A 17,004-nucleotide genomic window follows, 5' to 3' on the forward strand; every position below is an offset into this window, starting at 1 on the left:
GCCCAGAGACAGAGTTCTTAACAAACCCTACTAGTAGTAATCATCACCAATATCAACCTCCCAAGCCATTGATTGATCATTGATCAAGTCTCACTCTCAAATCAATAGATCCCTCCACACAACAGCACATGTTAAACATTCATTTCTAATAATAAAACCCTCTTCGGTCACCCCCGAAGATGTATCAACAAAAACATCAAAAATCCCCCGGCACCGAGAGAGAGCCTCAAGCCCTCCTCCCGATTTAATTTCCCGTGACAGCTCCATCTCCAGCTCCAGCTCCAGCTCGAGTCGGAACCTAAATTCTCCTATTTCTCCTAACCCGACAGTCCAAAAATCCCACGGAGTAAACCCCCCTCTCCTCTCCTCCTTTCAGATTTTCGTCTCGACCGACTGCACTACACTACACTACACTACAACACAACTCTCCGAGTACGAGTCCAATAAGTTAACTTACATACAGTGAAAAAGGGAAAGTAAAAATGATACGTGACCTAGGTACGTACTCATGTAACTCCGTACTCCGCGGACTAAACAGCCATAACCACAACCACAACTCCCGAGTAAAAATAAAACAAGAAACCATATACTCGAGTCAAAATCAGAGTAAAATCATCACGAACTACGTACGGTAAACCAAGATCAAAAAACCTACAACTAGCTCTTAAGTTAACAGTCCCAGAGACGCTAGGGAGAAAATTAAAAAAAAAAAGGGATTAAAAAAAAAAAGAACCAAATCACCCATTAATTACCTACTACCCCTTTAACGCAGACCGGCTTTACCATATAGTGAACCAACTAACTACTCCGTACCTATCTCAACGGGTGGTGGTCCGTATCGTGTTTTGGACTGACATACATACATTAGTTAGTTTGGTTTGGTTTTTACGGAGTGAGTTAAGTTAGTTAAGTGACAGCTGGCACTGGCGCTGGCGGCGACGGCGCCCGCCATCCACGTTGGGCGCCACCTCCTCCTCCGGACTTGCCTCATGTACTGTAACTAGGTATACTTACCACCCACCATCTACTTATGCATTCATATAAAGGCCTCGCAGAGTAGAAGAAGACGTCGATCGGCCTGGAAATACCTACCCCTCACCCGAAGGAGCAAGCAAGTACGCCGTCAGCAAGCTGCAAATACAAGCAATGTCCCCTCGTTGACTAGTGTAGGTAGTCATCGATCTGGCCAGGAAAGTCTAGAAAGAACATCTGCTGCCCCTGTAAAGTGGATTGATGAATGCCCCCACTTGGTCAACAATGGCGGACGGCTATCGTCCGGCGCCATCGAATCCCTCCCTACAGACTCACAGAGATGGTCAAAGGAACCTTCTTACACCTCTAACCGTTCACATACTGAACAAACCGATATAGAGATATGTAATATATACAAGCAAAACATAGCAAAATAGCAAAGCGTCTGATCCAACCGCCCCGAGTATTCTCATTATCCAAACGCTACGCTAAGTGGGCAAAACACCCCAAGGATAGGTATCACATCTTCGTCCATCTCGAACCAAATGCAAAGAAAAAGGAAAATAAAAAAAAAGCGAAGCAAAGCAAGATAGTATATGAAAGAAGAGCGAAAATAAAGAAATAGTTCAGGTCGTTAAGCAATAGCAACAAGAAAAGAACCTCCCCTCCCATCAAGCTCCGCTGACGTTCCGCTTGCTGAGGAAGCTGCGCCGACCGGCCTTCTTGGAATCAGGGCTGTCCATCACCTCCGACGCGGCATCGTTCGTGTTGGAGTGCGCAGTGCCGGGCCGAAGAGTGGATTCCGTTACCGCAAAACTGCTCCGGAGTGTGACCGTGCCACTGCCCGCCTTGACTGACTTGTCTTGTCCAGCAACAGATCCCTGATCGTCCACGAAGAAGATCCCTTCACCCAGCACCGTGTCCGATCCAAAAGTGGCATGGTCAACCACTCGCACCTGGTACTGCGCATCAGCAGTGGTGTTATGCACCCGACAGGTCTCATGCGACGGGTCATAGAACACAGGTCCACCACCCGTCTTGTGAGCCTTGGTCTTCAGAACATCTTTGGCGCCCTTGGGGCCAACCGCCTTGATAAACACCCGCACGTGTGCGTTGGGCGGGTATCCGCTTGCAGAAACAACCGAGATGGTGGCCGTGCCAGCCTCGCCCTTGCCGTTCACCCCAAGTCGGTCCCCATAGTGAGAGGCGACGCTGCGGCTGCGCGCGTGCTGCAGCTCGTTCTTCGGGGTAGAGCTAGGCGGTGTCTCGCCCTCCACAAGGACAGCTGCCGGGGCGAGGCTACTTTCGGCCGCGGGGGCTTCTTCGGCCTCTTCCGCAACCTCGTCTTCCGCACGGAATCGTGACATGAGACCATGCTTCAGGAAAGACGCACCCTTGATCACATTGCCACCAACGAATCCCACACCCTTGACGGGGGCGCCGACAATCTTGCCGGGGGTGGCGAATGTGCCGTGGAATGTCGAGGACCCTTGTCGAGACCGGACCACATAGGCCGGCTTGAACAGCAGCTTCAACCGAATTGCACCGGACTTGCCATCGAGGGGATATGTTACTTCTTTGCTCTGGAAGGGTTCCAAGACCTGAAGATCAATCGGTGTTCCGCCCAGGTAATCGGCCTTGTCGCCGAAGTCCCAGTCGTACACATCGACCCGGAAAGACGCTCCAAGGCGGGACTTGACGGGAGCCTCAAAGAATTCATTCCAGGCCGGGTGGAGCGTTTTCTTCTGCACCTTGGTCTTGTACACCATCTCATCATTGAGGCGGAACTTGCAGTACGGGTCACTGTAGCCGTTGCGGTCGGCCGAGGGGAGATCGGCAGCATCCATGACGTCCACCCGCAGAGTACCCATGTTGTTGATACTCTCAGTGGGGTCGAGCTTCATCTGGACCGGGATGTAGCGGGCACTGACAGTGATCTTGCTGATTTCTCCGTCATTTGACCGAAGAACCAACTCAGTTGGGGTGTACAGAATTCGCTGCAGAGTGGAAAGCGTATCACCCGTCAACTTGGCAATCGTGTGATCGTCGCTCTCATCCTTGGTGTCTTTTTTGTCGATGATCCGCATCGTGATCTTGGAGAATTCGAGCTCACGAACGAACGCGTCACCAACATCCTCAAGCTTGGCTGCCTTCGTACGGAGCTTAGGAGAGCTGTACGCAGGGAACATGTAATCGTCCATCAAGATTTCCACCTGGACATTGTGTCGGGAAAGCTGAACCTCGTGGACGTTGAACACCAGGAAACCGCACTCGTATTTGGGAAGGTCTTCCACAGAGATGTACGTCTTGGGAGCTTCCTTGATTGATCTGATGGACATCGTCTCCGAATCCTTGGCAGTTTGCGGGCGATTTCCGTTTGTATCGAGGCTAGCACGGCTGCTTGCAGCATCCGCATGACCGTTCGTAGTAGTTTCATTGGTGCCATTTGTCCCATTGGTTCCGTTTGGAGCAGCAGAGGTCTTGGAATCGATGCTGGCAGACTTGGAATGTCCGGCCGCACTCTTGCGCTTAGACTCCGTGCTTTTCCGACTCAGTTCCGTACCCTCCGTCTCGCCATTAAGGTCATCCGATTCCTCCTCGGACTCTTCTTCGGGGTTGACAACAGGAAGAGCTGGATAGAAAGCCACGGAGTAGTTCAAAGTTCCTTTAGGTGAGCCGTTTCCAAGACGGAGGCCGCTGGAGATGAGCTGCTTCTCGTCATCAACTTCATATTCGCCATTCTCATTCTCCCGAACGTAGTCGCCAGCTTTGATTTCTGTGGCACCTAGTGATCGATCGCTGTTGATGGTCTCCTCATCCATGACCTCTAACGTGATCTTCTCGCGAGAGCTGTGGATAGGCACATAGACCACCTCGTCCCACTCGGGGTTCAGGTTGTTCCTGAATGTGACGGTCCGTGCTTTCGTGTAGCCGGAGATCAGAACCCGTACGTAAGGATCAGACTTGCCCATGGTTTCCAGGTTTCGAAGATTGGATGCACTCTTGAAGTGAAAGCGCATGACACCAATGGGATCAACGTATCCAGCGCCATGGACGCCACCAACCGCCACCGGCTTCCAGTCAAGGATCAGCTTAGCGCGGCCCGTTTTAGCACCATGAAGATGGAACCATTGTTGGCCCTTTTCCATCATCTTCAACATGTCATTCAGCTTGATTTGATAGGTACCGAGAATGGGATCCTTGCCAAGGTCGCGATCATCCTTGATCACGAGACCAAGACGTGCGCTCTTCCTGTCCGTAACCAAGAATTCCTTCGCCGCGTTCTGGAAGATGGGGTTGTTGGTGCGCTTGAGCTTCTTCGTAATATGGATCTCCTTGCCGTTCAACAACAGGACACCGTACGGATTAAGCTGACCGACCAAACTCTTGGACGCATCCAAGTCCTTGGCTTGTTCAACAATGAACCGAGCAATACCAGTGTTCATCTCTGGTGGCGGCTCAACCTGACCATTCTCCAGCTGTCTACCACCCAGGACGGGGAAGAAGCGAATATCTGCGTGAACTGCGCCACGAGATCTGCCGCTGGCCATCACCTCGAGGAAGAGACCCTCATGCTCCGGCTGCTGCTCCAAGCGATCAAGCGGGAAGGTTGCGGTTCCCAGTTCCTTGTCCTTGCGGAACTCGTTCCAATCGTAGGGGATGATGGTCAAGGATTCAGCGAAAGAGGTGATGATTACATAGATTGTCTCATTCCATCTCGGGCTGTCCGTGTCATGGATGGTCTTAGTACGGCCCAGCTCGACGCGGTTGTTCAAGGTGACAACAGCGTACGGGTCCGGAGTACCAGCAAAAGCATCGGGATTCTTTAATTGGCGAGCGCCATGCAGCGTGACCGCGACCACACCGATGGCCTGGTCGACAGGGTTGCCGGCCAGCATCTTCGCAATTTCAATCGGGAACACGTTGGGGGCATACATCATCGGACCGAGATTGTTGTGAATCTGCTCCTTGATGAAAGTCTCCAAACCAGGAATGAAGTTGATATCAAAACCAAGGGTATCACCGCCGAGAGGCTTACAGACGTAGTCGATTTCCGGTCGGTCGAGGAAGCAGACATCCACCCGCTCAATGTGAGGGAAGGGAATTTGCAGCTTGACCTTCACGCGCATCAACCCGCTACAAGCCATGTCTTCCACAATCACATCCAGACCCTTGCTGACCACACCCTTACCCAGTCGGACTTCCAGGACGACCTTCGGGTTAATCTTGTTCTTTAGCTGGCGAGCAGTAAGATCCATAGTGTCGTTGGGTGTGAAGCTGAACTTCCAGTCCATGATAACGGTGTCGACTTCAGTCTTGGGGTATGTTTTGACGTGCTCCAGTCGTGGCGGCTTCGAACCAAGGATGAAGGTCTTCAAGCGAAGACTATCGAGCATCGCGGGGGTTGAAGTGCTGAGAACCTGATCCACCGAGTTGATGATCGTATCGCAAAGAACGGGGGCGTAGATGGGCCAGAACTTGACCAGGAAACTGTTGATCCATTCCAAACTTTCGGTGTCCGTTTCCAGTCGTTGCTTCGCCATTTCACGATTCACATCGTCTCGGAAGTTTCGACGAACACGCCGAATCGAAGTCCGGTAGTAGGTACTGCAAGCGGCCATGATAATAAACACCCAGGCCAGTCCGCCGCCCAGCACGGCAACGACCCAGGATGCGAGACAGGCGAAGACGATGACACCGGCATTATGATACCAATCTAGCCCCAGCGTTAGCTCCGCCACTCGTGCACGCGTGAGGATCGGCTGCAGTCCTTACCTCCGAAAAATTTATCATCCAGTTTTCCTTCCAAGAGTGTTTGGTGATCCAGCAGGGTTCCCTCTTCTTTCTCCTCTTGGGTCGGCTGGTGTTCGAACTGTGGGGCCCAGCCCGTCCGGTCGCGTGCCCATCGCAAGTCTTCCTCCGAGGAAGCCTCTCCATTGGTCTGTGCTGTCGCATCTTTCTCATCTTCCTTCAGGATGTCGGTTGCAGATCTTGGAGGGGGTAAATCGTATTGGTCGGGAGTGCCGTCATCCTAAGTAGCGTATGTGTTAAGTCAACTGCTTCATAGATGTGGGATGCGGCGAAAATGACCAAACTCACCTTATCCGTGATAACAGCGACGCCTGTTGGTTTATGCTCGTGGTGAAACCCGGGGGGCAGCCGCTGCGAATGAAGACACTTGTCAGTTACCGGAAACCCTGTCGATTGAGAAATGAAGGGGATCTTACAGCTCTAGCAGCGGCGGCTTTGGCCTCGGGAGACGCATCAGGGTCGAACTGGTAGGCTGGTACGCCCGCCTTCCGGGTCTCTTCGACTAGAGTCTTCTCGACATCCTCTGCGCGAATATCGGACTGCGGATCTTGTGCAGCATTCTGGGCCACCTCAATGGCACCTTGTTGCCGCAGTTCGTTCTTGCTACCTTCTACGTCTTGCGACGCCATGGCTTTTGGAGGGTAGGGAGATGAGGAGAAAACCTCGGGGAGGGGGATGGTGAAAGATCACCTATAGCTTGAGTCCCCAAGCAGCACAATCTGAGTTTATAAGTCAATTGGAAATCTGTTCGATTTTAGCGTATGGCGAGAAATAGTGGTCAAAGAAACCCATGTAGAGAGGGGAAAAAAAGAAAATGATGAAGCGGGGGGGGGGGGGGTGGGAATTGACAGAGCGAAAAGAAGCTCCTGTCAATGGGAGTGAAGCGAGTTGCTGGCGCTCGTCCTTTGAGTGGTTGCCTTGGCCTCCGCGGCGGGGAGGTGGCTGAAGCAGTGGACGGCAGCGGCAGCAGCAGCTGCTGCTGCTCGGGAGAGGAGCTCCTCGGTGAAGCTGAAGGCTGGTAGGAGGTCCACTAAACCCCAAACCCAACCCAATTTTCTCAGGAACAACCAGCAGGATACGTATCAGGAGTTGGTGGAGTTGAGGAAGGGGTAGAGGGGGCAGGTGGGGAGAAATTATTGGGAAAAGAACGAGGAGGGGGAAAGAGAATTAAATTAGACTTGCTTACCTTAAATTGAGAACTGGGATGAAAGAACCGAAGTTGGAGAGGGGAAGTAAGTTAGTTACATAGGTAGAGGAAAGAGGGGAATATCGAATGATGAAATATGGAATAAGAGTAGGAATAAGAGTAGGAATAGGAATAGGAATACGGGGGAACCTCACAATGGCAGCACACAAAAGCGGCCGGCCGCGGCGGTCATGATTGACTGATTGACGCCAATTGCTGGTTGATGACGAGGAGAAGATACGGAGTCCGGAGGGTTCCAGCGCGAACGGATTCAATTCACAGCGGAGCCACTTGCGTCAGAATAGGCAGGCAGGCAGTTGGTCGGGTTGTTCTACAAGTACTTCAGTTATCGGCTTTGTTGTTCTTCTGCTAACAACCAACTAGCTGACTATTTGTTGTTACAGTTACTGCTCCTATACCTTTGTACATCCTCTTTTACTTTGTTATTACTATGAATGAAGCTTTCCAGCTTCTCCCCCTTCTGGTCAAAACCCGCTCAATCTCCATTGAACCACCAGATCTGGTATAAAAAAGGAAAAGTGCCAAAGACCTAGGAACCCACCAGCTCCGGAAAAGGAAGCGCGCCGATCAAAAGAGAAAGAAAAAAAAAGATAAAAAGGATCCTCTTCCACTCCAGCCTCCCCACATTTAACCAAACTTCCAGCCAAAGAAGCTCTGAGCAAGAACCATTCCACGAGGCACAGGACTTTTGATGAGTGATGAGTATCTCCGAGGGACTGAGTACCTGATCATCTTCAAACCAGAATCTGATTGTTCTTCTTGCAAAAAGTCATGAATGAGAACTGAACTTATCCGCTTTCCACTCCCCATTTACATAGGTACGTACTGTCTGCACTTGGACTAGTTGACGCCAGCGTCCCGATCTATTGGAAAGGCCAGCACCGCCACAGATCGGGCGCCGCCACAAGTTCTCACAACTCCGCTCCGTATCATTTCCATGTCCATAATTGATAATTCCGAACCTCTCGGGCTGTCCCCCTCCCCCCTATTCTTGATTGGATTTCAGGGGACCCTCCACATCAGAGTGGGCTCAACAATGGTCAATCCAAAGTTCCAAACCAACAAGTTCAATTTAATTTAAACAATTTCTTGTTCTTTTTGTTCTTAGCAAGAATAACCGAGGAATCCCGATGCGTACCCTCGACGAGCCCTAAGACGTCGCCCTAACCGAATTAGGTAGTATAACTGGACGATAACAAACTGACCAAGCACTCACCATTCCCATCACTGATTACTGTGACACCGCCTGCATTGCATTGGAGTCAAAATGAAAACTTAATAATATCATCTCCAAAAAGCCCAAGCCTGCCAAGGTCCAGCGACTGGCGGCACAAAATTGCCGGAATAATGTGGATGCCTACTCGTCACTGAGTGCCGGTCACACGTGTCAGGACAAGTTACGGCGTACCTCTGGTTATCATCTCATCTCCGACAACATGGCTACCGAGTATCTCAACAACCACCAAGAAGTAACAATATTCCAGCCATAGGAACTGTCGAGGATACCTATATCCCCTCCCAAACCTACAAGTTTCCAACCTCCTGCTCAAGTAGTCAAGGTGAAACGCCGTCAGGCCACCGCTACGCAATGCGCGGAGATCTGATCAACCCCGTCGTAGTCGATCGCAGGGGCTCCATCTTCCGTTTCAACACCCAATGACTGCGGCCAGGACATAAGCTTTGAAGCTGACCAGTCGAAAGTACCGACCTAGCGCATTCAGTTTCGCATCCACGTCATGCTATACTGCACTCTACAGTACTTGATCGTCGTTCTACTGAGTAGGTGCAGTACGGAGTACCGGTTAGTACAATGGACGTCCTGTTCTCACCTCCGGCCATCTGCCAGCCAGGACTCAAATTGAACCACAATTGCAGCGCGAGTACGGAGCTCTCTCGGAAATCAAAACCCCAAGACACACCCACCAAGATCAGATGTGTGAGCACTGAGAACACTAAAGCACGTTCCCAACCTTCTCTTTTCCTCCTAGGCTCCTACCGTCCCCTACGTACTACTCAGTATTTACCAGCCACAGCCCCCCCTCCACTCCCAGATCCTCAGTAGATGTAAAGTACAATAGGATAGATCAACACCAACCCATCAAGCATAAGACAAACACAACACAATCCCACCTACAACATACGACATACACACCACCACTTTCAATCAAAACCACACCAACACCCATCATGCAACAACCCTCCGACATCTCCGACATCCAAGGCCGTGTAACTTTTGACAGTATACTGTACAGTAATTACTTGTGACTTCCTGTTTATTGTTGATTTACTTACCCAACACATCCGAAAGAAGAGATCGACTTGGCTTGGGAAAGGGACTCCTCCACCCCACTTCGCTCGCTCAGTCCGAACTTCGAAGTTTGCCACCGAGATCATCTCAGCTTGACTACGGCCGCCCTTTTTCAGCCCTGAAATCTCCCCAAAGTCCTCAGCCCCGACTTCCCGAGATGTACTAGGTACCTATGTTCATGTTCCAGTCCACCCACCCACGGTTCCCAAGTCCATCCCAATTCCACCCGATAACTTCAATATCTTATTCCCGCATATACATACATAAAACTGCACTCGGTCTGAATCAACCCTGTATTTCTCCAATTGAAGTAAACACGGAAGCCTTGAGTGGGAAACAACCCCCCTCGAAAAAAAAAAAAAAAAACAAGAAGCCGAATAAGTACTGAGTAAACACAAGAAGAAATTTTGATGCCACAAAAAAAGACAAAAAAAAAAAAAAAAAAAAAACAAAAAAAAAAAAAAAAAAAAAAAAAAAAAATTTTAAAACAAAAAAAAAAAAAAAAAAAAAAAAAAAAAAAAAAAAACCATCCCGTGAAAAAGCCGAGGTCGGACATCCAACGAAAGGTCAAACTCAATGGACAACAAAGTTCGGCAGTGAGAGAGAGTGTGTGTTTGAACTTAACTCCGTAGAACGTACATACTACATAGTATTCGTGCGCCCGCCCGCCCGGACGGTCTGGCCTGGTCTGCTATCTGACTGCCCCCTCTGCCTGAAATCTACAAAACTGCTGTACAGCCCGTGGCGCATAAGTTACGGGCCATCATTCAACAATGAGTGTGTTCTGGAGTAATGGAATCGCCTACCCCCGTGGTCCTGGAGGGGGTTTCTGTGTCCGAATGAAAGCCTCGTATACCGAGCGGTCGCAGCTGGCCAGCGGAAAGTTAATTGCAGACGAAAAGCTACGGTGTGAATGTCCGGCGGAGCACGGAATGACTATACAGGATATATCGACCACTCAACAGTTCAGTTGGTGCTTGCTGACTATTATATACACTATCAGGAGGGAGTAGAATGCCATTAGAAATACACATCTCAAAGCATGTCATTTCATCGATCTGATATCAAATGCATCGTCACTGCCGTAAAATAACAACGAGAAAAAAAAATACATCAAGAGGGCCCCGTAGAGAACGCTTTTCATAACAGATTAAATAATAACCGCAAGTCACAAATTTCTCCCATCCGTGTCTCCATCATCACTGCCTCCTTCCACTACTCCACTACTGGCTTGCTCACCGACCCATGCGGATGACGCCGGCGGCCATCAACTTCTGGATCTTCATCCGCACCTGGGAGTTCTTCATGTGCTCCTGGAGGGCGGCGGGGTCGCTCTTGGCTTGCTGGAGGATGGTCTGCATGATAGGGTCCTGCAGGATGGACATAATCTATGGATTGCATAGTTAGCGACAGGGCCCCACTGATATTGTCAGGTAGATAACTCACCTCAGGGTCGTTCTGGATTCTCTCCATCGTCTGTTGCTCGGTCTCGCCGGCACGGGCGCTGAACTGAGCGTCCAAGCACTTCTGCTGCTGCTGCTCGATCTCCCGAGCGTGAGTGCCGTCGTCGTGCTCCGAAGCTTCCGTGCAGACATCCAGAGCCTTGTTGTACTCCTTCATGGCAACCAAAGCCTGCGCCTTGCGCATGTACGCCCGAATGAACTTGGGATCCCGCTTGGTAGCTTCGTCACAGTCCTGCACGGCCTGGGGGAAAGCCATCAACTTGATGAGGGCCGCAGCGCGGTTGGAGAACCCGCGGGGGTCCTCGGGGGCGCGCTTGGTCATCTCGGTGAAGGCATCCACCGCGGCGGGCCAGTCACCCTCCTGGAACTTGGCCTGGCCGAGTTCGCGGGCCTTCTCGGCCTCGGCAGGGTCGACGTAGGCCTCCTTCTCAGCCTTGGCCTTGGCCTTCTCCGCGTTGCGCAGCTTCGTGAGAACATCGGGAGTACGGTGCTCAGTCAGCGCCTTGTGGTAGAACTCGATGGCCTGGCCGAGGTCGCCAAGCTTCTCGTATGCGGTACCGATACGCGCAAAGGCCCTACAATCACGGACGTTAGCCACGGTTGGATGCAAAGTCGCACGGAGGATCCTTACTTAGCAATGGCCTTGAAGTCGGCTCTGAGCTCACGACCCTCCTCGACAGCCTTCTGACAGGTCTCGATGGCACCCTGAAGATCGCCCTTCTCGAACTTGGCGGCACCGAGGTTGTTCAGGTAGGTGATGTCCTTGTGCAACTCCCAAGCCTTGCTGTAGTGCTCAATAGCCTCATCAAACTCTCTCTTCTTATAGAAATCGTTACCAAGCTTCTTCTCGGCATCGGCGGCTTCCTGAGCCTTCTTCTTCTCGAGGGCCTCCTCATCCTCAGGCTCGGGCTCCGGGGCGGGCTCGGGCTCCTTCTTGGGAGCAGCGGGACGAGCATCGGGCATAGGCACATCCTCCTCAGCCTCCTGCGCAGCGCTAGAGGAAGCAGCGGCCTCCGCCGGGGGAGCTCCAAAGTTCATATCGATACCCAGCAACACACTCATGACCTGCAAGAAGCGGGGATCGCCGATCTCTTGACCGATGTCGTTGGGGTTCTGCTGCAGGCGCTTGAGCTTGGCCATGAAGTCGGCATCGGCCAGCAGGGGAGCGGTCTTGGGGTTGCCGGCGAGCTTCTGGAAAAGCTGAGGATCGTTGAACATTCCACCGAGTCCTCCCATGGGATCACCCGTCACACCGTCGGCCTGGGCTTCGGCGTCGATGGCCCTCTTGACAGCGTTTAAGCCGTTCTTAGCCTGGTCGTTGGTGGGCTCCAGCTTCAGAGCCTCTTCGTATGCGTCGTGGGCAGCCACTGGATAAGAGACCGTTAGCAGCGGCAAAGCACCGAGTGTGCCATCTGACACGCTTAGGGGGTTAACTCACGGAGATCGCCCAGACCGCGGTAAGCAGCACCTTTGCGGATCCAGCCCTTGGACCAGTCCGCCTTCAAATCCGTAGCCTTGTTGGCATCCTCGAGAGCCTTCTGGTATTCATGTTGCGCGGAATATACAGCGGAGCGGTTGGAGTAGAGGATGTGGTTGGAAGGCTCAACTTCAATAGCCTGGGAGAACTTCTCACTGTAAAGATGTCAGTGATCACCTAGGTTTACTAGAGATGTTCCAGTCATCGCTGGTCCGAATTTGATTGCTCTATTTTCAAGTATTTTCAAGCGGGGTAGAATACGGGACCAAAAATACGTACATAGCAGTAGGATAATCCTTTGCAGAGAAGGCCTTGTTGCCCTCTGCTTTCAAAGCGTCAGCCATGTTGTAAGACAGGTGACAGTAGGTTTTGGGGGGGGGGAAGGGGGGGGATGAGAAAGAAGTGAGGGTGGAAGAAATGAGGGATGATGGTTCTGAGGGAGGAGGAGGGAGTTGAGAGCCGCCGGGGGAGCCAGTGCCAGTTTAAACTACGGCCTGAGCTCTGCCGGGAGCTTCTCGAAATTTCCGTTACAGTACGTACGCACAGCCTCAGGCCACAACAAGGCAGAAACAGCTGTCACTTGTGTTAGTGTTAGCCTGAAGCCTCAGGCCTTCATGCATGTGAGGCCAAGCCCGAAAGAGAAAGAAAGGCCGCCCAAAAACATCTTCTTTTTCCCGCCGTCATCGAATTGTTCTTTTGCGCTCATTCCTTCCAGTTACTACTTGGTACTTATTATTGAAAGCTAGCTTTTCACAGTTGGGGACTTGAATTGAACCTCTCCCCGCCCACCTTTCTTCAACCAGTCCAAAAACAAAAACCCCCGGCGCGCGCTTCTGATCATGCCCTTCCATAAGCCATTCCGGTGATAGTTTCCTTCCAACACAGTGTGTGAGACATTTCGGACAAGATCTCCCCCTCACCTTTTCCCCGCCGCGCCCACCGCCACGAACTACAACCCTCTCCCACTCCCCAATACCCCGAAATCAGATTGAAACCGCCGCAAACAATGGCCTCCTCAGCTGGCTCTTCAGTGAGCGAGCTTTGCGCCCGACTCTACGACGCCTGCTTGAGAAACTTCCCGTCCGACCATCTCTTCTACCAGCAAGATCTTCTCGGACTGGGGATCGTCCCCAAGAATGACCTCGCCCTCCTCCTGCAATGCACTCAATCGCTCGTCGACCAGAAACTGTTCCGCCTGCTCCAGGGAAAGAATGATCGATTGGCGTGGAAGATTATCTCCCGGGAGGATGCAGAGAAGTATGAGCCCTCCCAAATCCGGCAATTGAATTCGAAACTAACACGAACGAACCGCCCGCAGACTGCAGAATCTCAGCCCCGACGAGAGTTTAGTCTACAATGTCATCCACTCGACCGGGCGGTCCGGCATCTGGGTACGCGCGATCGGCACGCGCACGAACCTGCACAAGTCAATCCTGGACCGGTGCCTGAAGTCGCTCGAAGGGAAGAACTACATCAAGAGCGTGCACAATGTCAAGTTCCCCAGCCGGAAGATGTACATGCTGGCGGGCTTGGCCCCCAGCGAGGACGTGACGGGCGGGGCCTGGTTCACGGACGGCGTGCTGGACGAGAACTTCATCAACAGCGTCGCCGGGTTCATCGAGTGGAAGGTCAGCCAGAAGAGCTGGTACGAGGTGCCCGCCGTCCACCATCGCAACAACAAGCGCCTCAAGACCGCCGACGGGAATGGGATCATCAGTCACAACCCGCACGAAACCGACGCCCAACCGCAAAAGGAATACATCCCCTTCCCCGCCGGGTATCAGGGCTACCCGACCATCCCCGAGCTGACGGCCGCCGTCAACGCCAGCGGCATCACCCCCGTCCGACTGGGCGAGGAGAGCATCACCCAGCTCCTGGAGATGCTCTGCTACGACAACAAGCTGGTCGCCCTCAACAACGGCGAGGTCTACCGCTCCGTCAAGACCCCCGCACAGGTCAAGTCGCAGCAGGCGCGCAAGCCCCCCGGCGAGGACTCCGGCATCGACGACCGTCTCGTCCGCAACGGCATGACAGAAGCCCCGTGCGGTCATTGTCCGGTCTTCAAGCTCTGCGCGCCCGGTGGAGCTGTCAGCCCGGAAAGTTGCGAATACTTCGATCCCTGGTTAGAAAAAGCCCTGGGATTTTGAGAGAAGAGAGAGTGTGTGAAAATAAAGCAGTGATCGGTTAATCTTCCATCTCTCCCGTGTGCATGGCTTAACTTCGATCTATGTCTCTTACCTCCTTTTCCTTCACCTCCCATTTTTTTTCTTTTCATTTCTGTTCTTGGATTATTCCCCCACCGACACATCATTTATCAAACCACTTTTTATTATACCTTACCCGACTTACTTACTGTATACCAGTCTTTTTGCGCATCCATAAAGAAAGGGGACACCTAGCTCTTACGCGGAGGCTGGGCGATGATCTTGTTTTGCTTTTGCTTCTGCATAGCGATGGCGTCTTTTGTGTTAATTGTTACTTTTCTGCTTGTGTCTCCACACTCCAGTGTCTGATAGTGGGTGTGGGACGAGGGGGCCAGAGTCATATGTCGATGCATGGTCTGTCTTTTTGTCTTTTGTTCATCAACAAGAGGTTCTATACTCCGAATATAAATTCGAGGCAAAAGAAGTCGAGGGATAAGAATCAATCCTATCTACATGTTTATAGTACCCACTACCCACTACATCTCTCTTCGTATCTCTAGGTGAGGCCGCTGAATACCGGGATGGATGCATTTATCCCTAGGTTTGCAGCCCATAATACTAAGACCCCGGCCCGGAATTGTAGATCAGCTTGATTCGATCCCAGGTATGTAGTCAAGCATACCACCACCGCTTGATGCATGTTGCCGCTTAAGACCACATCAATAAGCATAACACCTCCAAACCCACGGAACTAATCACATATTCCATCAAGGGCTACTAGACCTAACTCCACGACTTATTGACTAACTAAGAAAGTAAAAGGGTATAAAGACAACACCCAAACACCGAAAGCAGCCTCCAAGAAAAAAAAGAAAAATCACGCCCCCAATTTCGCCGAACACTGCGGACAATACCACTTGCCCACGGGCTCCCGGGTCAACCCGACACACTTCCAATGGAACCACTCGAACTCGCAATCCTCGTTGTCGCACGCCACCATGTCACCATGGCTGACGCTGCGACACGTGCAATACACCTTGGTATCCTCGTTGCCCTCATCCTCGTCCTCCTCCTCGTCCAGATCGTTCTCCCCGCCGCCGCCGCCCACCCCGGCGCCACCGCGGAGGTCGGCATGTTCCGAGTCCGACATGTCGGCGCTGCTGAGCAGGGAATCGTCCTCGTCGTCTTCACCACCACCATGACCACCGGGCCCAGTCGCCGAGGACGAAGGGGAGGATTTCTTGGTGATTTTGAGGCGGCCGCTGGCGCTGGAGGATCGCTTGCTGTGTTTCCCGTTCAACCCGCTGCTGCCACCGCCGCCACCGCCGCCGCCTCCGCTGCCGGTCTTGAGTTTCTTGAGCTGCTGGTGCGGCGCGACCTTCTTCGTGAGGGCCTTCTTCGTGGTCGAGGCGGAGCTGCGGGGCCCGGCGCTGCCGGCGCGGCTGGAGGCGGGCGTGCCCCCGCCTTTCGGGGTACCGGGCCCCAGCGAGGATTGACGGAGGTTGGAGGACGCGGCGGGGAGGGTGCCCAGAGAGGCGTTCAGCCGGCGGCGCTTGTTCTCGACGGCGCCGGCGGAGGATTCGCGCTGGTGCCGCTGCTGGAAGTGCACGGTGCCCGACGGGGTGGCGGGGGCGGAGGAGCGCGCGGCGGACGGGGAGCTCAGCATGGCGGCGGCCGCGGCGGCGGTCGTGGCGTTCCGGCCGAGGGACTGGTTCAGGCGTTGGGTTGCGCCCAGGATGAGGTTCGCCGCGCCGCCGGAGGCGGAGGCGGACCCGCCGCCGCCGCCGTTGGTGGCGTGTGCGGTCGGGGATGAGGATGCAGCGGCGGCCGCGGCGGCGTCAACGGTGGCGTCCGGGAAGAAGATGCGCGGGGGGTCGCGGTATTGGTCTTTGTTGTTGAAGAGGGAAGGGAGCGGGGGGTCGTTCGAGAGCATGCCGTTGCTTTGGAGTTTGTGGATCGCGATGTCCAGGCGCTTGATCTGTCGGTCCAGGAGGACGCAGGCCTTTTCGCTGAGCTGGATCTTCTCGTCTTGCAGGAGTTGCGATTTGTCGAGATTCTGGAGGATGGTCTTGCTGTATTGCTCCTCCTTCGGGTTGGGCGTCAGGCTGCCGTTGAGCTTGATGAATTTCTGCAGACTGGTGTCGCGCGAGTTAATGGTCGTCCGGCATTCTTGGATGGTCTTGTCTTTGGCTTGAATCTCCTCCATCAGGTGATTGATTTCGGCGGGCAGGTTGGCCACATCGTGCACGAATTGTTCGAGCACCGTGGCGGGGTCCTCTTGTAATTGCGACATCCTTCACGCTGGCTGCCCCCGGTCTCAATGCTGAAGCACAGTTGGATGCTGTAACTTCAGCACCGTGTGCTCACTGTGGTCGGGAGGTTGCGGTTCGTGGTGCTAACACTGTAATGCGTGGTTCGGTGCTGGTGTGGTTGATCGAGACGACAGCGCAATGGGAGATCGATAGTCGCAAGGGATTCGGAAAGTTCAGGATGCTTCGTTGCTTATCGATCACAGTCGAGACAATCGATAGAGACACGCCGGAATTTCGATGTTCCGTAGTCGAAAAAGGCTGATTACTAAGAGGTAAACACCATGAAAGTTGCAGCTGTGTGCTATTTCT

The 17,004-nt window shown here is 52.9% G+C and overlaps 4 protein-coding genes across 4 annotated transcripts; 1 reads left to right on the forward strand and 3 right to left on the reverse strand.

Annotated features, from left to right (window-relative positions):
• Positions 1–1,643: 1,643 nt before the first annotated feature.
• Positions 1,644–6,413, reverse strand: BO72DRAFT_468685 (putative membrane bound C2 domain protein (vp115); the record flags this gene model as incomplete). The annotated part of the gene is made up of 4 exons (XM_040946919.1): positions 1,644–5,689; positions 5,749–6,004; positions 6,073–6,135; positions 6,201–6,413. 4 exons carry the CDS (start codon positions 6,411–6,413, stop codon positions 1,644–1,646), a joined length of 4,578 nt encoding a protein of 1,525 aa, XP_040801114.1.
• Positions 6,414–10,303: 3,890 nt separating this feature from the next.
• On the reverse strand, positions 10,304–11,296 carry sti1 (Hsp90 cochaperone STI1). The gene has a single exon (XM_040938954.1). It carries the CDS (start codon positions 11,082–11,084, stop codon positions 10,515–10,517), a length of 570 nt encoding a protein of 189 aa, XP_040801115.1. The 5' UTR covers positions 11,085–11,296; the 3' UTR covers positions 10,304–10,514.
• A 1,949-nt stretch (positions 11,297–13,245) lies between these two features.
• On the forward strand, positions 13,246–14,386 carry BO72DRAFT_378436 (RPC34 RNA polymerase subunit family protein; the record flags this gene model as incomplete). The annotated part of the gene is made up of 2 exons (XM_040941308.1): positions 13,246–13,496; positions 13,558–14,386. The coding sequence occupies 2 exons, from the start codon at positions 13,246–13,248 to the stop codon at positions 14,384–14,386; spliced, it is 1,080 nt and encodes a 359-aa protein (XP_040801116.1).
• A 532-nt stretch (positions 14,387–14,918) lies between these two features.
• Positions 14,919–16,878, reverse strand: BO72DRAFT_448176 (putative PHD finger domain protein). The gene has a single exon (XM_040944725.1). The coding sequence runs from the start codon at positions 16,674–16,676 to the stop codon at positions 15,261–15,263; it is 1,416 nt and encodes a 471-aa protein (XP_040801117.1). The 5' UTR covers positions 16,677–16,878; the 3' UTR covers positions 14,919–15,260.
• Between the last annotated feature and the right edge of the window lie 126 nt (positions 16,879–17,004).

Source organism: Aspergillus fijiensis (genome assembly GCF_003184825.1).
Source record: "Aspergillus fijiensis CBS 313.89 unplaced genomic scaffold BO72scaffold_24, whole genome shotgun sequence".
In the NCBI taxonomy this organism is placed as follows: domain Eukaryota; kingdom Fungi; phylum Ascomycota; class Eurotiomycetes; order Eurotiales; family Aspergillaceae; genus Aspergillus; species Aspergillus fijiensis.

What these genes read in the sequence shown, in the direction of transcription:
- BO72DRAFT_448176 (XM_040944725.1), bottom strand. Translation starts at nt 16,676, where the DNA reads ATGTCGCAATTACAAGAGGACCCCGCCACGGTGCTCGAACAATTCGTG.
- sti1 (XM_040938954.1), bottom strand. Translation starts at nt 11,084, where the DNA reads ATGACCAAGCGCGCCCCCGAGGACCCCCGCGGGTTCTCCAACCGCGCT.